The following is a 17,994-nucleotide window of genomic DNA, read 5'->3' as shown; positions in this document are numbered from 1 at the left end:
CCCCCTCTGTCCATTGTCTTTCTCTGTCTTTCGCCAGAACCAATCCTCCAGTTGTCTTCTTTTCCCAAATGTCCACAGATCCAGGCAGCATTCACAACAGACCTTGCATCGAGCTTCAGGGTACACATCACATCCTTCCTGGGCTCCTCCGCTTCTTTGTACCATACTTCTACTTCTTGTAAATATCTTAATTCCATGTCCCTTGCCCCCGAGCTCCCACCTCGGGGTCTGGATATTATAAATTTTTCCGTTCCAGGGCTGCCACCCCCAGAAAACGGTTCCTTTTCCCGGAGTCGCCCAGCCATTTCAGACCATCCTTCAAGCACCCCTTCCAGCTCTTTGCCAAGGTTTGCTTCCATTGTGTAAAACTTTTGAAAAGCCTCCTCTGTGGGAAATAGATTCTTTTTATTTATAATCCCACTCAAGACTTGCAATTTCCGATTAAGCAGTTCCAGCCTCAAGACAGTGAGCATTTCTTCATCCTTTAGACCAGAGTTCAAAACAAGTTCAAACACAAAGTCCAGCATTTTGAAAGGGAGGGTGAGTGTCAAATTTCAGTTCCTGTCTCTTCCTTCCTTTGTTTCAATTGTTTCCCACGTCAGTCCAAATTTTCCATCGCCATTTTTTCTGAAGCCAGAGTGTAAAGACCAAAACTTTAAATGGAGATATTTTCTCCCCACTTAATCCCCAAAGGGAAAACTCAGCAGTCTCAGTTTTCAAATTCCGAGCACTTTGTATCCATTATTGTAGCAGCAGTCACTTAAACTGGTTACTTTCTTTCTCTCCCGAAGGGAGGGAGGCAGGCTCCCTTTCCTCTTCCCCCCGGATCGTTCCAAAAATAGAAAAGTCAGTCAAATACTCACAACCACCGGGTTCTTTCAGATCGTTAAAGACAGGTAGAACTTAGACGCTCATCACAGGATTTGTCGCCGCATTTACATCCCGGTTGGGGCATGTCCCCTATAGCCCGGCTCCGTCGTCCCTTCACCCCCACTCCCCCTTTACAGGGGGAGTGAGGGGAGGGTTCGGAGCCACAACGGGCACAGCCGGGGAGCCCAGGGTGCGGGACGCTCTTCCCGCACCCCACCGGAGCCCCGCTTTGCGGTAGCGGGGCTCCAAACCCCCGGGATGGACTGGGCGCTTCGCAGCCGAAGCAGCCCACGACCACCCGCAATGGCGTCGCCGCCGGAAGTTTTCTGCAGTTTTGTACTCTTAATGTGCAACAAGGAGGAGTGGTTGCCAACTGCTATAACATGAGGTGTGGGAGGACCCCCTATGCAGAGAATGCTTTGATTCATCATAATAATATTAACAACTACATTGTGCAAGATGGGGTATCTTTTCTAGCTTAGAAACATAAGGAAGAAATGTAGCCAGGACGTCACTCCTGCCCTTTGTGAGACTTCTTTAAGCTTTTGATTGTTATATGAAGTCTCCTTGACACTGTTCCCCACTCTACCCTCCACCCTCACCAGGAAAGAGCAGTTAACTTTTTGTAGACAGCATCTTTCACAACTGTGAGGGTGCCTGGCAAATGCAACCCCCCCCTAAAAAGCTTGAAGATCAGGGAATGGCAAAGGGCCCGTTTTCAAAAAGGAAACAAAACAAAACAAAAAAGCCAATTTCCAATTGGCCAAAATTTATATGCAAAAAACCAATGTGTGCTGGAGATGCAACAGCGAAACAGGAACAATGTATCATATGTGGTGGCGGTGTAGTGTGATAAAAACCTTTTGGAATTAAGTTCATGAAGATATAATAAATATTTTTTTAAAAAATCATTCAACAAGAAACCAGAAGTGTATCTTCTGGGATTAATAACAAATGACATCCCCATAAATAAGAAAAGGATATTCTTATATGCACCCACTGCCGCAAGAGTTCTTATAGCAAAGAACTGGAAGGGAGACAAAATACCCACAATAATAGACTGGCAATTGTTGAATTGGCCAAAATGACAGCAGCTATCAGAGATCAAACAAATCAAAATTTAATAAAAGAATGGAGTTGCGTGAATGAATATACGAAAAAACACTGCTCCGGTACAGAAATATTGATATGTAAAGAACAAATTTTGTAAGGTGAAAAGGTTACAAATGGAAGTAAAATCAGAATATTTGTGAAATACAATATAACAACATAACTGTAAACATAAGTTATAGAATTAAGGTCAAGCAATGATGGAAGGAAGTCAGATTTGAACTCACATTTTGAGTTATGTCGAACCAATGGTGGTGGGGTGGGGGGGGTGAGGTGGTGGGATGCTTAGTGTTACTAATGGGAGCTCACCCCGTTGCGGGGATTCGAATCGCCGACCTTCTGATCGGCAAGCCCTAGGCTCTGTGATTTAGACCACAGCGCCACCCGCGTCCCTTTACTAACATGTACATATGTGTAAACCTTTCTTTCTTTCTGTTATTTTGTAGAGATAAAAACTCCAATAAAATTTTTAAAAAAGGAAACAAAAAAGCCCACTAGCTTTCTTGGAACAAGTAAGCATTTGGCAGGGTGGAATTACAACAGAACACCATAATAGCTCCATGTGGGCACACTTTCTCAAATCACAGTGCTGTAACTTCATTCCTCTAAAATGCATTCATAGCCTTTGTTGACATTCGCTATCATTCAGTAAACTGTTTGCATCTGTCTCCACAAACATCAAGCCCTATTGTAAACATATAGATGGATATATTTAAAAGGTTCCTTACCCAATCCTTTGACAAACTTCATAAGGCACATGATATAACTGGTGGCTGCATTTGCAAAGACCTGGATGTTGTCTGTATTTAAAAATGCTTCAAAGACATCAAACACAGGTGCCTGGCATTTTCCTAAGGGAGCAAGAAGAATTGTTTAGCTGATTCAGATACACATTAACTGGAAAGCCTGTGATTTTCTAACTTGCTTCAAATTAATGTGCAATGCAATTCTATATTTACTTGGAAGTAAGCCCCACAGTGTTCAGTGGCTTTATTCCAAGGAAAATGGGAATAAATTTTCATAGTCAAAATGGCTCTTCCAGATTTTGGGGTTTCAGGTGTCATGCTGCACAGGCACATTATAAGTCTTCTGTACAACTGGAGTCATTGACCTTCATCTTAACTGCACAGATGTAGCAGTTGGATCTGTGTATGTATTCCTATTAAATCACTGAGAACCAAGCTTTGCTTTTCCTAAAGTGAGATCCTGATTCAGACCTGAAATGAAGTGAGCAGCCTCCAAAACAGTTTGAGCCAAATCAGGCCCCTGAACCAAATCTTGCATTCAGTGCTCACTCACAGTTGATACAGACAAACCTAGTACTGTATATGTATTTTTGAAAATTCCTTGAAGATTCTTTTATACTGCTTGCTATTAATATCTCAAAAGTGGTTTGCAACATAAAAACATTCATGTTACTAAATGCAGCTGCTAGAGACAAGCATAGAGTCAAATTGTGTCGGTTAGTGACTGACAGCACAATCCTATATGCATAGAAAGAAGTCCCAGTGAGTTCAAAAGGGCTCATCCATTTTCAACAACTTTTTGCTGAACAGAAAAAAAAAATTATAAGGACACTCATTTTTCAACATGTGGGGAAAACGTTACATTCACTGTAAAGACCTTCCAGAATTCTGTTGTGATGCAAAAACTTCACAGTAGCTCAGATCTACTCTTTTATTCAGTATGTTTTTGGATAGTCTGCTATATGGATTGTGTTGCCTTTCAAACATTGACCCTTTAAAAACCCAGTACCTAAATAGTGGTATCTAGAAAACTGTAGAAAGGTCTTACCCATTGAATACTCTCCAACAAGGTATTCCTTAACCTCCGACTTGCTGCTACTGTGCACAGTTTCTAGTGCGCTGAACAATGGCCTCCACCCTGACTGGATCCGAGTTGAGCACACCTCCACCAGTTCGCCTATGGATGTGATCACCTGACACAATCAGAGCACACAAAGCATTGCAGAAGTAAACAACCCAACACAGATAATATACTTTATGAGAAATGCAGAAGCAGATCAGCAGGTGGGGTGGAGATATTACAGCAGCTTCCTATGAGTGGGGTCTCTGTGGCTTATCAGGAGCTAAGGGAGGTTGCAGCGGGGTAAATGCACTGGCAACGCCATTCCGGTGCTCCTATGGGTGTTGTTTGCAGTGTGTCAACCTCTCCACTGCCCTTCCCCTCCTGGAAAGCAACAGTGGCCCACCTGCTGGAAATCTACCTCTGCCACCCCCGGTGTGCCACTTCTGATATTATATATGCAACCAAATAATGCTACCAAGGTTATTTATTTTTATAGGGGACCTACATGACTTGAGTAGAAAGCAATACTATTGTTGATAACATTTTTCTAATTATAATAATAAAAAATAACCCGCACTATGGCAACACAAATAAGCACTGAATTGTGAGGCCTACATCCTATGCATATTAAGCAAAGCCATTTTGTTTCTTTTTCAGATGCTCATGATAATTTGTCGTTCCATCTCTGGAAATCCAACTAAAAACCCTTCCTGACTTTGCCCATGCTCTTTTAAAAAGAAGTGAGGAGAATGTGGCTTTCCTCCCATCATCCCTGACCATTGGACATACTGGCTGGGGCTGATGGGAACTGGAATCCAGCAACACCTGCTTCAGAAACTTGAAAGATAGACACTTCAAATGAAATTATCCCAATGCTAAACCCTTTCCAATATAAAATACAAACAAGCCCTGCACAGAATCTTCTCTTGCCATTTCCCATTCCCAGGAAGCAACTGAAAGGATTGTGATTGCTAGGCATATAATAGGAATCAAAGTGGTCTTGCAGTTGAGGGTAGGCTGTTGCCATTGTAAACGAGGTTTAGCTTGCCTGGTCCTGGACGTCCTCGTCACAGAGCTCCAGCTGCATGATACGCTCAAAGGGGCGGAAGAGGGCCTCATTCAAGTGAAAATGAGGGGGCTCATGCCAGTCTGTCAGAACCTCAGTTAGGATGTCGTGGATGAAAGAGACGGCCTTCCGAGAAACATGCCTTTCTTTATGGCAGGCAGCCTGCAGCAACAAGAGGAGTAAAAAGCAGGATTTCAGTCAAGCAAAAAATGCCTCTGCGACAAGAACCGGCAAGGACTGTTACTTAGGAGGAGGGTGGGAGAGAATTCAAAGAAAATCTGGTGAGGCCTAGCATTAAAAATGTCTACTGTAAGTACAACGAGGAAATCTGTTTGAACTAGATTTCATGTTACAATGCCATTTTAATTTTGTTTTGCCTCTTTTATCTCCCCGAGCTATTTGATTTCCTTAGACTGCGATCCCCTTAGAAAAATGGCTGTATGTCGTTCTGAGCCCATGAGATAGAGGGGGAGACATAAATCAACGAAACATACAAATGGTCAACCTATCATAAATAAATGAATAAAGCTGTTTTTAGGAGGATCTGTCTAAGAACTGTGCTAGACTGATGGCTATAATCTGCAAATTTCCAGAGTATAATCTTTCTTAGTGCTTCATTCACCTATACATTCTCTTTTTCAAGTACATTAATTAACATTGTGATTGCCCTTTGCAATTTTTACAACACACAGAGAAATTGCATGGGCAGGGGCGGGGAAGAAGCCTTTGTATTTCTCTCACCTCCACTAGGTGAGGGGCCACCAAGTTCCAGCAGCGCATAAGATGGAGAAGAGGACGGGATTTACTCCTTACGATTCGGAGCATGGCCCCTCCGAGACGGAATAAATGCAGCGCACTTCTCCTGTCTTGGGTAGATTTTACTTCACCTACCAGGGCAAAAAAACGGCTGTGCAGAGTAACTGATAATATAAATTTAAAACATTGTAACATACAACATATATATAAATATAAGATACTTACCTGGCATTGCCAAGGAGTAATCAACAGTGTCTGTAACTGAGTGGAAGAGCTGGGACTGAGAGGCTTTCTTCAGCTGATACAGGAAACCCCCCAATGCCATCAGATTCAACTTGTCAACAGCATCTTCAAATAGCCTTCAGGCAAAAAGGCAGAATATATCACTTAGAAATCCAGCCAGATGGGTGGGGTATAACAACAACAACAACAACCACCACCAAATCATAAAATTGTAGAGTTGGAAGGGACCCTAAGAGTCATCTAGCCTTGCAATTCATGAATCTCAACACACGGTCCCCCATCCAATTTGAAACCATATGGGAACCTGCTTAGCTTTGCAAATGTGCTAGCAGTTTTATTGCTGCATCGCTAGGGGGACATGAAATCTGACTTTTAAAATACACACACAAATGCAGTCAGGGTGGAAGTAGGGGTAAAGGAAGTAAACCAGCACAAGTACCTGGGAGAAGTAAAAACTGCATGCCCATTAGTGGGGCTGTATATATTTTACAACATTCATTGATGTTTTTCTGGTGTTGGCAGCACTTCACTAGGATGTCACCATTTGCAAATTTTGGATATTCACAGTAACACATCCATAATGGTTTCATCTTGAAGAAACTCAGAACAGGTAGCAACTGTCAAATGTGATGCCAACAATACCTGTCTGCCTGGGTAGAGAGGGTAAGGATAGCTTTGGCAGCGTTGCTTCCAGTCATCAGGCTGCCCCCACGGAAATCAAACGCTCTTCCCTTGCTACTTTCTTTGATGAGCTCCTGAATGGAAACCGGCAGGATTACAGGATTATTCCTCAGTGCAGTCTCTTGATCTAGAGTCAGTTCCTGGGTGCTGTCTGTAGACTGGACATCTCCCTGAAGCCCATCTGTGGCCTGTTGGCCCTGGGTAATAGTTACCGGTGGCTGAGATGTCCCATCACTGAAATGAGCATGTTCCAGAGTACTGATGTACTCACAAACTCTGAGAAAACAAAGCAAAAGGACAGAGGACCTTATTGGTTTTTCCCACTGCATACAACATTTACTCTTTGAGGATGATCTACAGTAGTCTTAAGCCTCCTGAAATGAAAAGCTCTTTTGTAAGCAAGGTGTCACTCGACTAAGCTATTCATAAACTTAAACTTTCCTTACAACATTACTTGACTTTTAAAAACATTTTAAATTACATTTACATTTTAGATGCAGCTGTTGCATAATAGAGAGTGGATTTTCAATGCTCTAATATATAGAAATAAGATACATAAAAATACAAGGGTTATTGTCTGGATTATCTAGAGTCACCATAACTGATGACCATAGACCAGAGGATAAACTAGAGACCACGAGGGAGCAAAGTGACTATGATCTGGAAAATTACACACTTGTGCATGCGTACTAAGCCATACTTTGAGTTTAGTGTGACTTGCAAATTGGTCCTGTATGCAGTGAACTATCAAATGTGTATTGAGCTCCTACCTAAATAGTTATTTCCCATCGAATGGGGGATAGTCACTGTTTAAAAAGGTACTGTTTCATTTTCTTTTTGCAGTACAAGCACACTACCTGGTTACTTTTATGGAATCGAAAAAAGTACACCAAATGCACTGAACAGCAAACTAGGTACCTGCCAATCAACATGTGTTGCCAGTTTCAAAGAAATGTTGTGTTGGAGTCTAGCCTAAACTGCCTCAAACTGAAGATGGAATACAGTTTCCAATTCCATACCTAAATACGTGCGGCCAGCAGTCTTGATTGTGGCTTCCCATCTCCAGCCCCACATTAAGAATGGCATCCATGCATAAAACGTGGGCTGTGTGGAGGCAGACCCCTTGCACTTTCCCCATCTGTTCCAGTTTTTGCTCCACCTTCTGTTTCACTGTGCCATCACAAATACAAATGTTAGAAATAAAGAATCTCTTGTTACGTCTAAAACAAGAGAGGCTTCTGTATAGGAGAGAACTGTTATTGTAGAGTTTTTTTTCTTTTAAAAAGCAAACAAACTTATTTTCAGCTTCTTTCAAGGTTTGCATGCAGGCCCTAGTCTTTTTTTCTTACCTTCAAGAAATACATGGGAGTAAGAAAACCACCTCATCTGTCTCCTGAGAAATCTCTATGTGGGACAAGAAGCTACGGTTAGAACTGGATATGGAACAACTGATTGGTTCAAAATTGGGAAAGGAGTACGACAAGGCTGTATATTGTCTCCCTGCTTATTTAACTTATATGCAGAATTCCACAAGTGAAAGGCTAGACTGGATGAATCCCAAGACGGAATTAAGATTGCCGGAAGAAATATCAACAACCTCAGATATGCTGATGACACAACCTTGATGGCAGAAAGTGAGGAGGAATTAAAGAACCTTTTAATGAGGGTGAAAGAGGAGAGTGCAAAATATGGTCTGAAACTCAACATCAAAAAAACTAAGATCATGGCCACTGGTCCCATCACCTCCTGGCAAATAGAAAGGGGGGAAATGGAGGCAGTGAGAGATTTTAGTTTCTTGGGTTCCATGATCACTGCAGATGGTGACAGCAGTCACGAAATTAAAAGACGCCTGCTTCTTGGGAGAAAAGCAATGACAAACCTAGACAACATCTTAAAAAGCAGAGACATCACTTTGCCGACACAGGTCCGTTTAGTTAAAGCTATGGTTTTCCCAGTAGTAATGTATGGAAGTGAGAGCTGGAACATAAAGAAGGCTGATCGCCGAAGAATTGATGCTTTTGAATTATGGTGCTGGAGGAGACTCTTGAGAGTCCCATGGACTGCAAGAAGACCAAACCTATCCATTCTGAAGGAAATCAGGCCTGAGTGCTCACTGGAAGGACAGATCCTGAAGTTGAGGCTCCAATACTTTGGCCACTTCATGAGAAGAGAAGACTCCCTGGAAAAGACCCTGATGTTGGGAAAGATTGAGGGCACAAGGAGAAGGGGACGACAGAGGATGAGATGGTTGGACAGTGTTCTCAAAGCTACCAACATGAGTCTGACCAAACTGCGGGAGGCAGTGGAAGACAGGAGTGCCTGGCGTGCTCTGGTCCATGGGGTCACGAAAAATCGGACACAACTGAACAACAACAACAAGAAAATGGATCGTGCTCCCTGGAACACACTTGCACGTGTTCAGTGGGAAGTGTGAAAGGAGCTGTATAAAGGAAAGAGTCTTACGTATGACTGGAAGTCCATATTGGTTAAGTTTCCAGATTGCATGGAAGAGTCTACACAGATGGAACTGTGCACAGAGAGCCTGTTTCACAACTCTTGCTGAATGCTCAGAGGCTGGGCAGGATGAGTGGGTCCGATCCTGATTCCTCCTCTGTTCAGGCAGTATTTAACAAAAGTGTAGAAAGGGCTTGAGAGTTCACTATAGTTGGAACAACTGATTTCTGCACATCCTATGCAGCTACTAGCACCTTACTTTATTTAAATCATAGAACCATGTTGAATCCTAGAACTGGAAGATACCCTGAGGATGTTCTTTGCTGCCATGCAAAACAAATTTATCTGGGAATAAGCCCCACTGATATCTATGCTGCTTATGCTTAGGAAAAGCAGGTAATACCGAGCAATAAACAAGAACTGCAATGAGATTCTTCACCCCACCCCACCACTTTCAGATCTAGGTAGGCTCTGCCTCTCTGCAGGCAGGCAGCCATTGCTGATCTTTACAGTAGACCTAAAGGGAGACATCCCTATTATAGGCAGGCCCAGGAAAATTACATTTGACAAGGCTTCCAACTACCTATAATTTTGATACATGACAAACACACGGCCCATATCTTCACTAATGATAACCAGTGGATCCCCTTGATGAGTCATACCTTGAGCTATGGTGTCACTGGGTTCTTGCACCTCTTTTTCCTCTTTCTCCTCTTGAACACATGAAGCAGCGGCCATCTGAGCAAGGGCAGATGCGCAATTAGCAGCAACCCCTGCAGCAAGAAACAGGGCTGTTGAATTTCTGTGCCTCCCACTAGCCATATACGTGGCAGCTAGACTGGTGACTGGGAGTGGCCACCGAGACCATATAACACTGGTCCTGAAAGACCTACATTGGCTCCCAGTATGTTTCTGAGCACAATTCAAAGTGTGGGTGCTGACCTTTAAAGCCCTAAACGGCCTCGGCCCAGTATACCTGAAGGAGTGTCTCCACCCCCATCGTTCAGCCCGGACACTTAGGTTCAGCACCGAGGGCCACCTGGCTGTTCCCTCACTGTAAGAAGTGAGGTTATGGAACCAGGCAGAGGACCTTCTTGGTAGTGGCGCCCGCCCTGTGGAACACCCTCCCATCAGATGTCAAAGAAATAAACAACTACCTGACTTTAAGACATCTGAAGGCAGCCCTGTTTAGGGAAGTTTTTAATGTTTGATGCTTTATAATGTTTTTAATATTCTGTTGGGAGCAGCCCAGAGTGGCTGGGGACACCTAGCCAGATGGGTGGGGCATAAATATATACCAGCTGAAACACTGGCAATATAAGGAGAAATATATAGGGAGAAGTGAACCCAGCTTACTGCTTGCTTCTGTTTTTCAAGCTGCCACATTTGGGTGTTGCAAGGATGACATCTACCTGCCCAAATTCACCTAAAAATGGGGCCTATGCTAATGAGTCCATTATACCTAAAGCACAGCTAAGGCGAGCTGCCTTTCTCAGTCCATCCAGACTCATGCAGATGGCATCCTTCTCCTTCTGGTTCTGCTCCTTGACTCCTTCAGCTCCTAGAATGAAGGCTAATCCTTTGGAGCTGCCTGCCATGCGGCCGGTCAAAGGCGTAGATAAAGTGTCAATCAAATTCTTCCAGCAACCAATTAGCAGGTATCGGGCAAAAGCAGCACCTGAAGCAGCAGAAAGGAGAAACAGATGGTTTATTGGGAGTCTTGGGAAATACAAGCATCAGTCAGAGCCAAGACGGACATGACGCAAACAGCATCATTATGCAACCTCTTTATCACAGCCTTTTGACACTTTTGAGGACAAAACTGCAATTTTTGTGGTTGCAATTTTTGTTACAGCTGTAAGGTTTTGAATGGTTTTTAAATTGTTGTGACCTGCACTGGTACCTGGAGTGAAGGGTGGGTAATCAATTAAAAGAATAAGAATACGAAGCATGTCAGGTCCCCCCCCCCCACCACCACACACCTTAATTAACAGGTGGTATGGAGACACATGCTTTTCATCATGACTGGAGAGAGCTGGGACGAAAGTTTAAAATCCACCATTCACTCCTAAGTTGAAACAGGAGTGGGGCCATGTTGCTAGCTCCACTCCCAAATTAGCCCTGCTTCCCAGTATGCAATATATGGAAAGGAATCCTTTGGTGGTTTTGGATCATAGAATCAGTGAATTGCAGAGCTGGAAGGGATCCTGAGGGTAATCTAGTCGTGGCCCCTGGATTGCAGGAATCTCAACTAAAACATGCATTACAGATGGCCATCCAACTTCTGCTTAAAAACCACCAATATATGTGTGTGTGTGTGTGTGTGTGTGTGTGTGTTACGGAATCTTTGCATTTTACAATGTGTGTGTGTGTGTGTTACAGAATCTTTGCATGTTAACTTTATGTAAGTCACTTTCAGCTATTTTTGTAAAAAGCATCAAATGAAATTAAAACACAGTTCCTGGACTGTGCAGTTCCTGGATCAGCATATGTTCATGCGCGTAGATGTGAGAGATAAAGAAACCGAGAAGGAAGCTTTACCTAACTCACATCCAGCATAAAAACATGAAGGGTAAGTGATTGGAGGGGGCGTATCTGAAATACTACAAATATATAAAAATGTGGCTCATTGTTCCCATGATGCAGATCCTTTACCTGCAAGAACAGCATCATCTGGCTTCCGGATGTGGGTGAGAGGAGACTGCGAGGATGCAGAAGCCATCAGCTGCCCACCTATTGTACTGCTCCCCAAACCATCAATGTCTGCAAAGAAAAACAACAATAAGTTACTATGGGATAAAGGGGGGGGGGGACACCTAAGGGACAATTCCTCATGAATTCCCTCAAGTGAAGTTGCACCGGAATGTGTGAAATGCCTCCACTGGTATGAGATTGATCCAACAGTGTCCCTCAGCTGACAGTAAAGCCTTTAACAGTGGAAGGGAAGTAATTTTCAGTGGTTATTCTTTCCTCCTGAGGTCCCCTCCCCCACTCTAAATCTGCTCCAGAGAGTTGTGGGGCGGGGGCGGGGGGGGGTACAGGTGAGAAGGAAAATTACCTTCAAGCCTGTTCCACTGACAGAAGCTTTGCTGTCGCCACTGGATACAAGCCATTTTACAAGTGATATAAGAAAGCTCTGGTTGTAGCATTTTATATGTATAATGATTGTTCACACATGCTAGTTGTTATTTCATATTGCAGGGGATGGAGGTGCCTCCATAAAGTTAGTCTGAGCCACTAAAACAAAGCAACTGCAAAATGTAAGTTATTGCAGTCATAAATGGCATTATAAAAATGAGGTGTGGGTATCCTTTTTGGCATGGTGGGTCAGATCTTTCTAAGCCCCCCCCCCTTCCGGCTGGTTAACAGACAGGTGGGCAGGACAACCCACTGGTTAGTCACCTGGCATCATTATGAGAATACAACAATTCCCATCATAATAATACAAGACCCTGACCACTGGCCATGCTGACTGGGACTGGGATAGTCTGGACACTCAATGCATTTAACCAAAGATGTGTATTTAATTCTATTATCGCCCTGGTATTCCAATCGTACTGACCAGTCAGCATGGTGATGAGTGGGAGGCTGTGCTCTTCAGGGCTCCCCCAATATCCTGCCTCTCCAAGAAGATTTCTCTCCAGCACTTGATGGTAAAGCTCTTCGACCCAAGCCTGAGAAAATACCATCAAAACTCCACTGGATTGGACCTGCTTCATAAACTCCTTCTGCAGAATGGAACAGCACAATTCAGCTACCACTGCATTACTGGGCATGTTGCTTTTCCTCAGAGACTTCTAGAAACATACAGATATGATCAGGAGCATAAAACCAAAGTGACAAGCATAGATAAAATTATGCATCTGTCGGCACACATAATAACCACCCGTCTTTCTCTCTGATGCAGTTCAGATGTGACACCAAACCATGATGTCATATACTTGTGCAAAAATGAGCCTCGAGACGGCATCTCTCCTCCTCCTCCCACCCTGCCAGGTTTCCCTAACTTGCTTTTGGTCCTTAGCAAACCATAGGCCTTGTCCAAACACAACAAACTATCGTTTGTGCAAAGTGGAGAATGATGAGGTTCAGGGAGCACTTTTCTCCCTATGGGGCAAGAATCAGGGAGCAAAACTCCCCTTGAGTATGGCGGCAAATTTTTCCATACATTTTCATTTTCCCTTCCCATAGTATTTTTTCCCCAGAATGGCTTTTGTAAAATATTGTCCTCTCTACTTTCTGAAGTCTCCTACCCTTTAAACCCACGAAACAGACAAAAACTGATTTTGGACCCAGTTGCTCCAATTTAATGCTCCTCTGGGTCCAACCTGCATCAGATCTGAGCACTTCGTATTTATTCACTGAGCTGCGGACCAACAAGCTATAAGAAGTCAGGGTAGTTGCAAATGTGTGTTGTTCTTCACCATAACCAGCACTGCATTCCACTCACCATGATCACGGGGGACTGGCCAGGCTTCTTTCGGTAGTAATCTGCATTGGACAGCTTCAGGTTGAGCAGGAGAGTATAATGAGAGACCATATAGAGACTATCTGCATTCATCAGTGTCTGGAAGCTATAGGCGACATTCCCTTCAAATCCTGGAGAGTGCATCATACCTATCAAAAAACACAGAGAGCTATAGCAAGTGCCTTGTAAGAGAATTCTCGCTTTCGAGATTCGAGGCCGCTTTCTTTTTTATATGGCGATTTACCAGTTACTGCACTATAACTCACATTTCTGTAACTACATGATCAGAAACTTTCATTGCACTAGCCAAAGTGCCTTCCACAGCCCCAGTGGAGACTGCCCTATTTTGAAGAAAGTAAACGTAAAGGTAAAGGACACCCAGGCGGTTAAGTCCAGTCAAAGGCGACTATGGGGTTGTGGCGCTCATCTCGCTTTCAGGCCAAGGGAGCCAGCATTTGTCCGCAGACAGCTTTCTAGGTCATGGGGCCAGCAGGACTAAAACGCTTCTGGTGCAATGGAACACCACGACGGAAGCCAGAGCGCACGGAAACGCCGTTTACCATCCCACCGCAGCGGTACCCATTTATCTACTTGCAATGATATGCTTTCAAACTGCTAGGTTGGCAGAAGCAAGGACAGAGCAACAGGAGTTCACCCCATCACATGGATTCGAACTGCCAACCTTCCAATCGGCAAGCCCAAGAGGCTCAGTGGTTTAGACCACAGCGCCACCCACTTCCATGAATAAAGTAGATGCCACTGTCAGCAATGCATTAAAACAGACTGGTGTAGTAAATAAAGCATTGGATTTTGTTTGGGTTTCAGTACATAGAACCTTTATACATAGAACCTTGTTTTGCACAGAACCTTTACAGAATATATTGGAGGAAGGTTCTCAAAACATCATAAAGGCACACTTTTGCATACAAAAGCAGTTTATCATATTAGTGGGCGCAACTTATTAGTAACGTGGAGAACAGCTTGCTTCTTAAAAGTAAACATGAACATTCAGCTTTTGTCTGAGTAGTCAAGTGTACTAAAACACTTGAACCTCTGGGTTATGGGATAATTTGATCAGGAAATTGATTAGCATTAAAGATTCCCCATATACTACTGTAACCCTATTGTTATGTACACCGGATACATAGCTTATAAACCTGACACCAAGATAATGGGTGTGACTGAAATGTTATGTTAAAACTGCTTGCTGAACAGTTTTACATAATATAATATGAGGTTGTAATAGGCTGATTTGTCAAAAATGCAGAAATAAAAATGGAAACTGCTATGTCAGAATGAAAATTCCACACAGATTTTGCTGGAAAAATCTATGAGGAGCAGACTGGAATTTTGTACCTTGTTTGTAGATCTTTCCTAAGCAGTCCACAAGGGTTCAGATTCTGATATATCCGGTAACTTTTTCATGCTGCCTACTGAGATCAAGTAGGCACCTTTACTGAACTCTTTTCAACGTTTGCTAAAAACATTCTTGTTTAGTCAAGCCTACCCAAATGTTTAGAGGTGATTTTAATCTGTTTTAGTATTTTAAGTTATGTATATTTTAAAGTAGGGTTGTAAATTTTCCCCGCTTTAATTTTCTTATCTTTTAGGTCAGGCATAGGGAACCTTCGGCTCTCCAGATGTTTTGGACTACAATTCCATCATCCCTGACCACTGGTCCTGTTAGCTAGGGATCATGGGAGTTGTAGGCCAAAACATCTGGAGAGCCGAAGGTTCCCTATGCCTGTTTTAGGTAAACCACTTTGAGAGTTTCTACAATCAAGCGGTGCAAAAATCTTATGAAATGAATAAATTAAATAAATACTTTTTCATTCTTTTGTGTGTGTGTGTGGGGGGGGGGGAATAGTTACGTTGGAGCCAGGCCACACAGACATGCCTTGCATCAACTCCAGAATTAATTCACAGGGCTGCAAATGGATTAGAATGCAGATTCTCCCAAACATATCTGAAAAGAGTATTTGACATACCAAAGACCCTTAATCAACAATGCTCTGCATTGTTCATTTAATACTGGCTGTGAAGAAAATGATCACCAACCTGAACAAAAAGTTGAAGCGAAGTTCTGGAGGGCCAAATCAACATCTTCCACTTTAGGAAGAGCGATTAGTCGAGGGAGAAGAGCTTCAAGGGACTGGATGAATAATCTGGCACTGTGCTGATCTGCTTCCTGGTTCTTCAGCAGTTTCAAGGAAAGGGCAGCAGTTCGTAAGGACTTGTGACCTGGACAGTCTCTTGGGGTCTGCTCTTCATCAGCCAACGAGCAATTGTCTGAGCCTATGTCTGAAACGTCTGACCTTCCGGAATCTTTCTCTGCTGCCATGGAATATTGGTCACATGAATCAAATTCAGTCCTAGAAAGATCTTGGTCATCAACACTGAAATTGCTCTCACTGTACCTGGATCCACAAGAACGTGCCCTGCAGTCAACTGAAAGAAAATTAGTTATATCTGGATAAACAACTGTATGGCTCCGTTGAACAACATCTGGCTGGTCAATGGTTTCTGATTCTGGGTCTTTATAATGAATTTCTTTACCCATTTGTCCAGCTGGTGACTGAAGAGAATTTTTACGAATATCAGAACGATCTTCTGGAGTGGTCTGTCCCATTTCACCTTCCAAGGTCGTCTGACCAGTATCTGTGGTGACACTAATACTAATGTCAGGACTCTTTTCATTGCCAGTTTCCCAGGGGGTATGGGTATGCTCTGATGACAGGATGCGCCTTTGCCACCTAAAATCAGCATCGTTTATCTCCATGGAATCTCTGCTTGTCTCGCCCCCGTCCTTTAACTCTTCCAAACGTCGGAGAAGCAGATGGACCTGCTCCTCATCGAGGCCTTTCCCTTGACTGAGATCATCCAGGGTGCCAAGGAGGGCACAGACACAGGACACTGAAGCATAGCAGGCTTCAATCCCACCTTTTGCACAAGCTTCACTCATCCCATCCAAGATACTACAATAAATAAAAACAAGACACATTTTATTCTTTTTTTTTTTCTTAATTGGAAAAGCGTGCATTTAAAAAAAAGGGTTATTGGCTTAAGGAAACCTAGTAGAACATACAGTTTGAGAAGATCCAGGTGGGACTTCCTTTTTGAAATCGACCTTTTCCTGCATTCTGGTTCAGTAGAGCAGGGGCCTGCCAAATCGCAGAGCCGCCGAGGACTGCCAAGTATCTAAATGAGGTACAATTCAAGATTTGCATGAAAAATCAAAAACTCATCACAGGTCAAATAATTGCACAATGCTGGAACAAACTTTACTTCTTCAGTAAGCTGATCTGCCCTAGGATGCATTGAGCTTATTAATTCAAGGATGCAGGATGTACCCATCAATTTATTAACAGAAGGTGGTTTCAGAAAGCAGATAAAACCTGTGTTAGCCTGCCCGCACTGACAGCCTAAATGTTACTGTGCAGCCCTGGCCTACCTCTCTAAAGGATCCCTACACCTCCATTCCTTGAGATCAGTTGGGGTTAGCCCTGTTTGGCACCTCTTCTTCACATGCTGCAAAACTGGAGGGAGCTTGGGGGGGAGGGTCAGATTGTCAGAGAGTTCTGGTGCCAGTACTTTGGAGCCACCATATTTTTCGCTCCATAGGACGCACCGGACCATAGGGCGCACCTCATCTTTAGAGGAAACAAGAAAAAAAATATTTTTCTGGTTTTCTTCCTCTAAAAGCCCTGTTGTTGTTTTTTGGGGTTTTTTTTGAGGATCAGCTAAAAGTTTTGCAGCTGTTTTTGCAAAGGCAAAAGGCCTTTTTTTGAGGATCAGCTAAAGGTTTTGCAGCTTTTTTGCAAAGGGAAAAGCCCTGTTTTTTTTTTTTTAGGATCAGCTAAAGGTTTTGCAGCTTTTTTTTTTTTGCAAAGGGGGAAAAGCAAAGCTCCTTTTGCAAAGGGGGAAAAGCAAAGAGGAAAAGCCCCATTTTTATGGGGTTTAACTCACATTTCTGAAAAAATCTTAAGGAAAGGGAGCCATTTCTACTGTTTCCAGACAGATAATCTAATCAGCCAGTCACATGCAGCTAGGGAAACAAACAACCTCCCTCTGCAGCACATTCAACAAAGGAGGGCGGGGCTGAAAGGGAGCCGGGACTCTTATCTCTCTCCCGATCTCTTGCTGATCAGCTGCTGAGCGGGGTCCTTTCAACACTCCTTTCTCTCTTTGTAAAATAAAAAGCACAATCTGCTTTTGGCCCCTGGGCAATTCAGCTCCAGGGACCACCATTCGCTCCATAAGACACACAGGTATTTCCCCTTACTTTTCAAGAGGGAAAAAGTGCGTCTTATGGAGCAAAAAATACGGTAATTGCTTAGGGACTCCCCCCCCCATTACTTCATTGTCTGAATTCAGCTCTAGAGTGAAGACTTTCTTATATATAATTTTTATTTGATTTTTTTTGTTGATACACCAAGAAAGAAAAGAAAAACAGAAATACAAGCGAAAATAATAATGAACAAAATATCATTTACAAAACAATAAAGTGAAAATGGGTCTTTTGACTGTAGACTCGACC

The 17,994-nt window shown here is 43.1% G+C and overlaps 1 protein-coding gene across 1 annotated transcript in view; it reads right to left on the bottom strand.

Moving 5' to 3' along the window:
- The window catches only part of ARFGEF3 (ARFGEF family member 3), a 72,784-nt gene that overhangs the window by 16,346 nt on the left and 38,444 nt on the right, over positions 1-17,994 (bottom strand). Inside the window, exons 11-24 of the mRNA XM_033143877.1 lie at positions 16,543-16,655; positions 15,516-16,432; positions 13,440-13,606; positions 12,552-12,717; positions 11,645-11,752; positions 10,452-10,667; positions 9,652-9,762; positions 7,555-7,705; positions 6,497-6,811; positions 5,837-5,970; positions 5,597-5,742; positions 4,838-5,017; positions 3,775-3,919; positions 2,709-2,831 (exon numbers count right to left, since the gene is read on the bottom strand). Of these exons, the coding sequence (XP_032999768.1) occupies positions 2,709-2,831; positions 3,775-3,919; positions 4,838-5,017; positions 5,597-5,742; positions 5,837-5,970; positions 6,497-6,811; positions 7,555-7,705; positions 9,652-9,762; positions 10,452-10,667; positions 11,645-11,752; positions 12,552-12,717; positions 13,440-13,606; positions 15,516-16,432; positions 16,543-16,655 (2,992 nt within the window). The remainder of the gene's footprint in view (positions 1-2,708; positions 2,832-3,774; positions 3,920-4,837; positions 5,018-5,596; positions 5,743-5,836; positions 5,971-6,496; positions 6,812-7,554; positions 7,706-9,651; positions 9,763-10,451; positions 10,668-11,644; positions 11,753-12,551; positions 12,718-13,439; positions 13,607-15,515; positions 16,433-16,542; positions 16,656-17,994) is intronic.

The sequence above is a fragment of the Lacerta agilis genome, chromosome 3, assembly GCF_009819535.1.
Source record: "Lacerta agilis isolate rLacAgi1 chromosome 3, rLacAgi1.pri, whole genome shotgun sequence".
NCBI lineage: Eukaryota > Metazoa > Chordata > Lepidosauria > Squamata > Lacertidae > Lacerta > Lacerta agilis.
The sequence above is the reverse complement of the archived record's forward strand: the minus strand, read 5'-3'. Positions and strand labels throughout refer to the sequence as shown.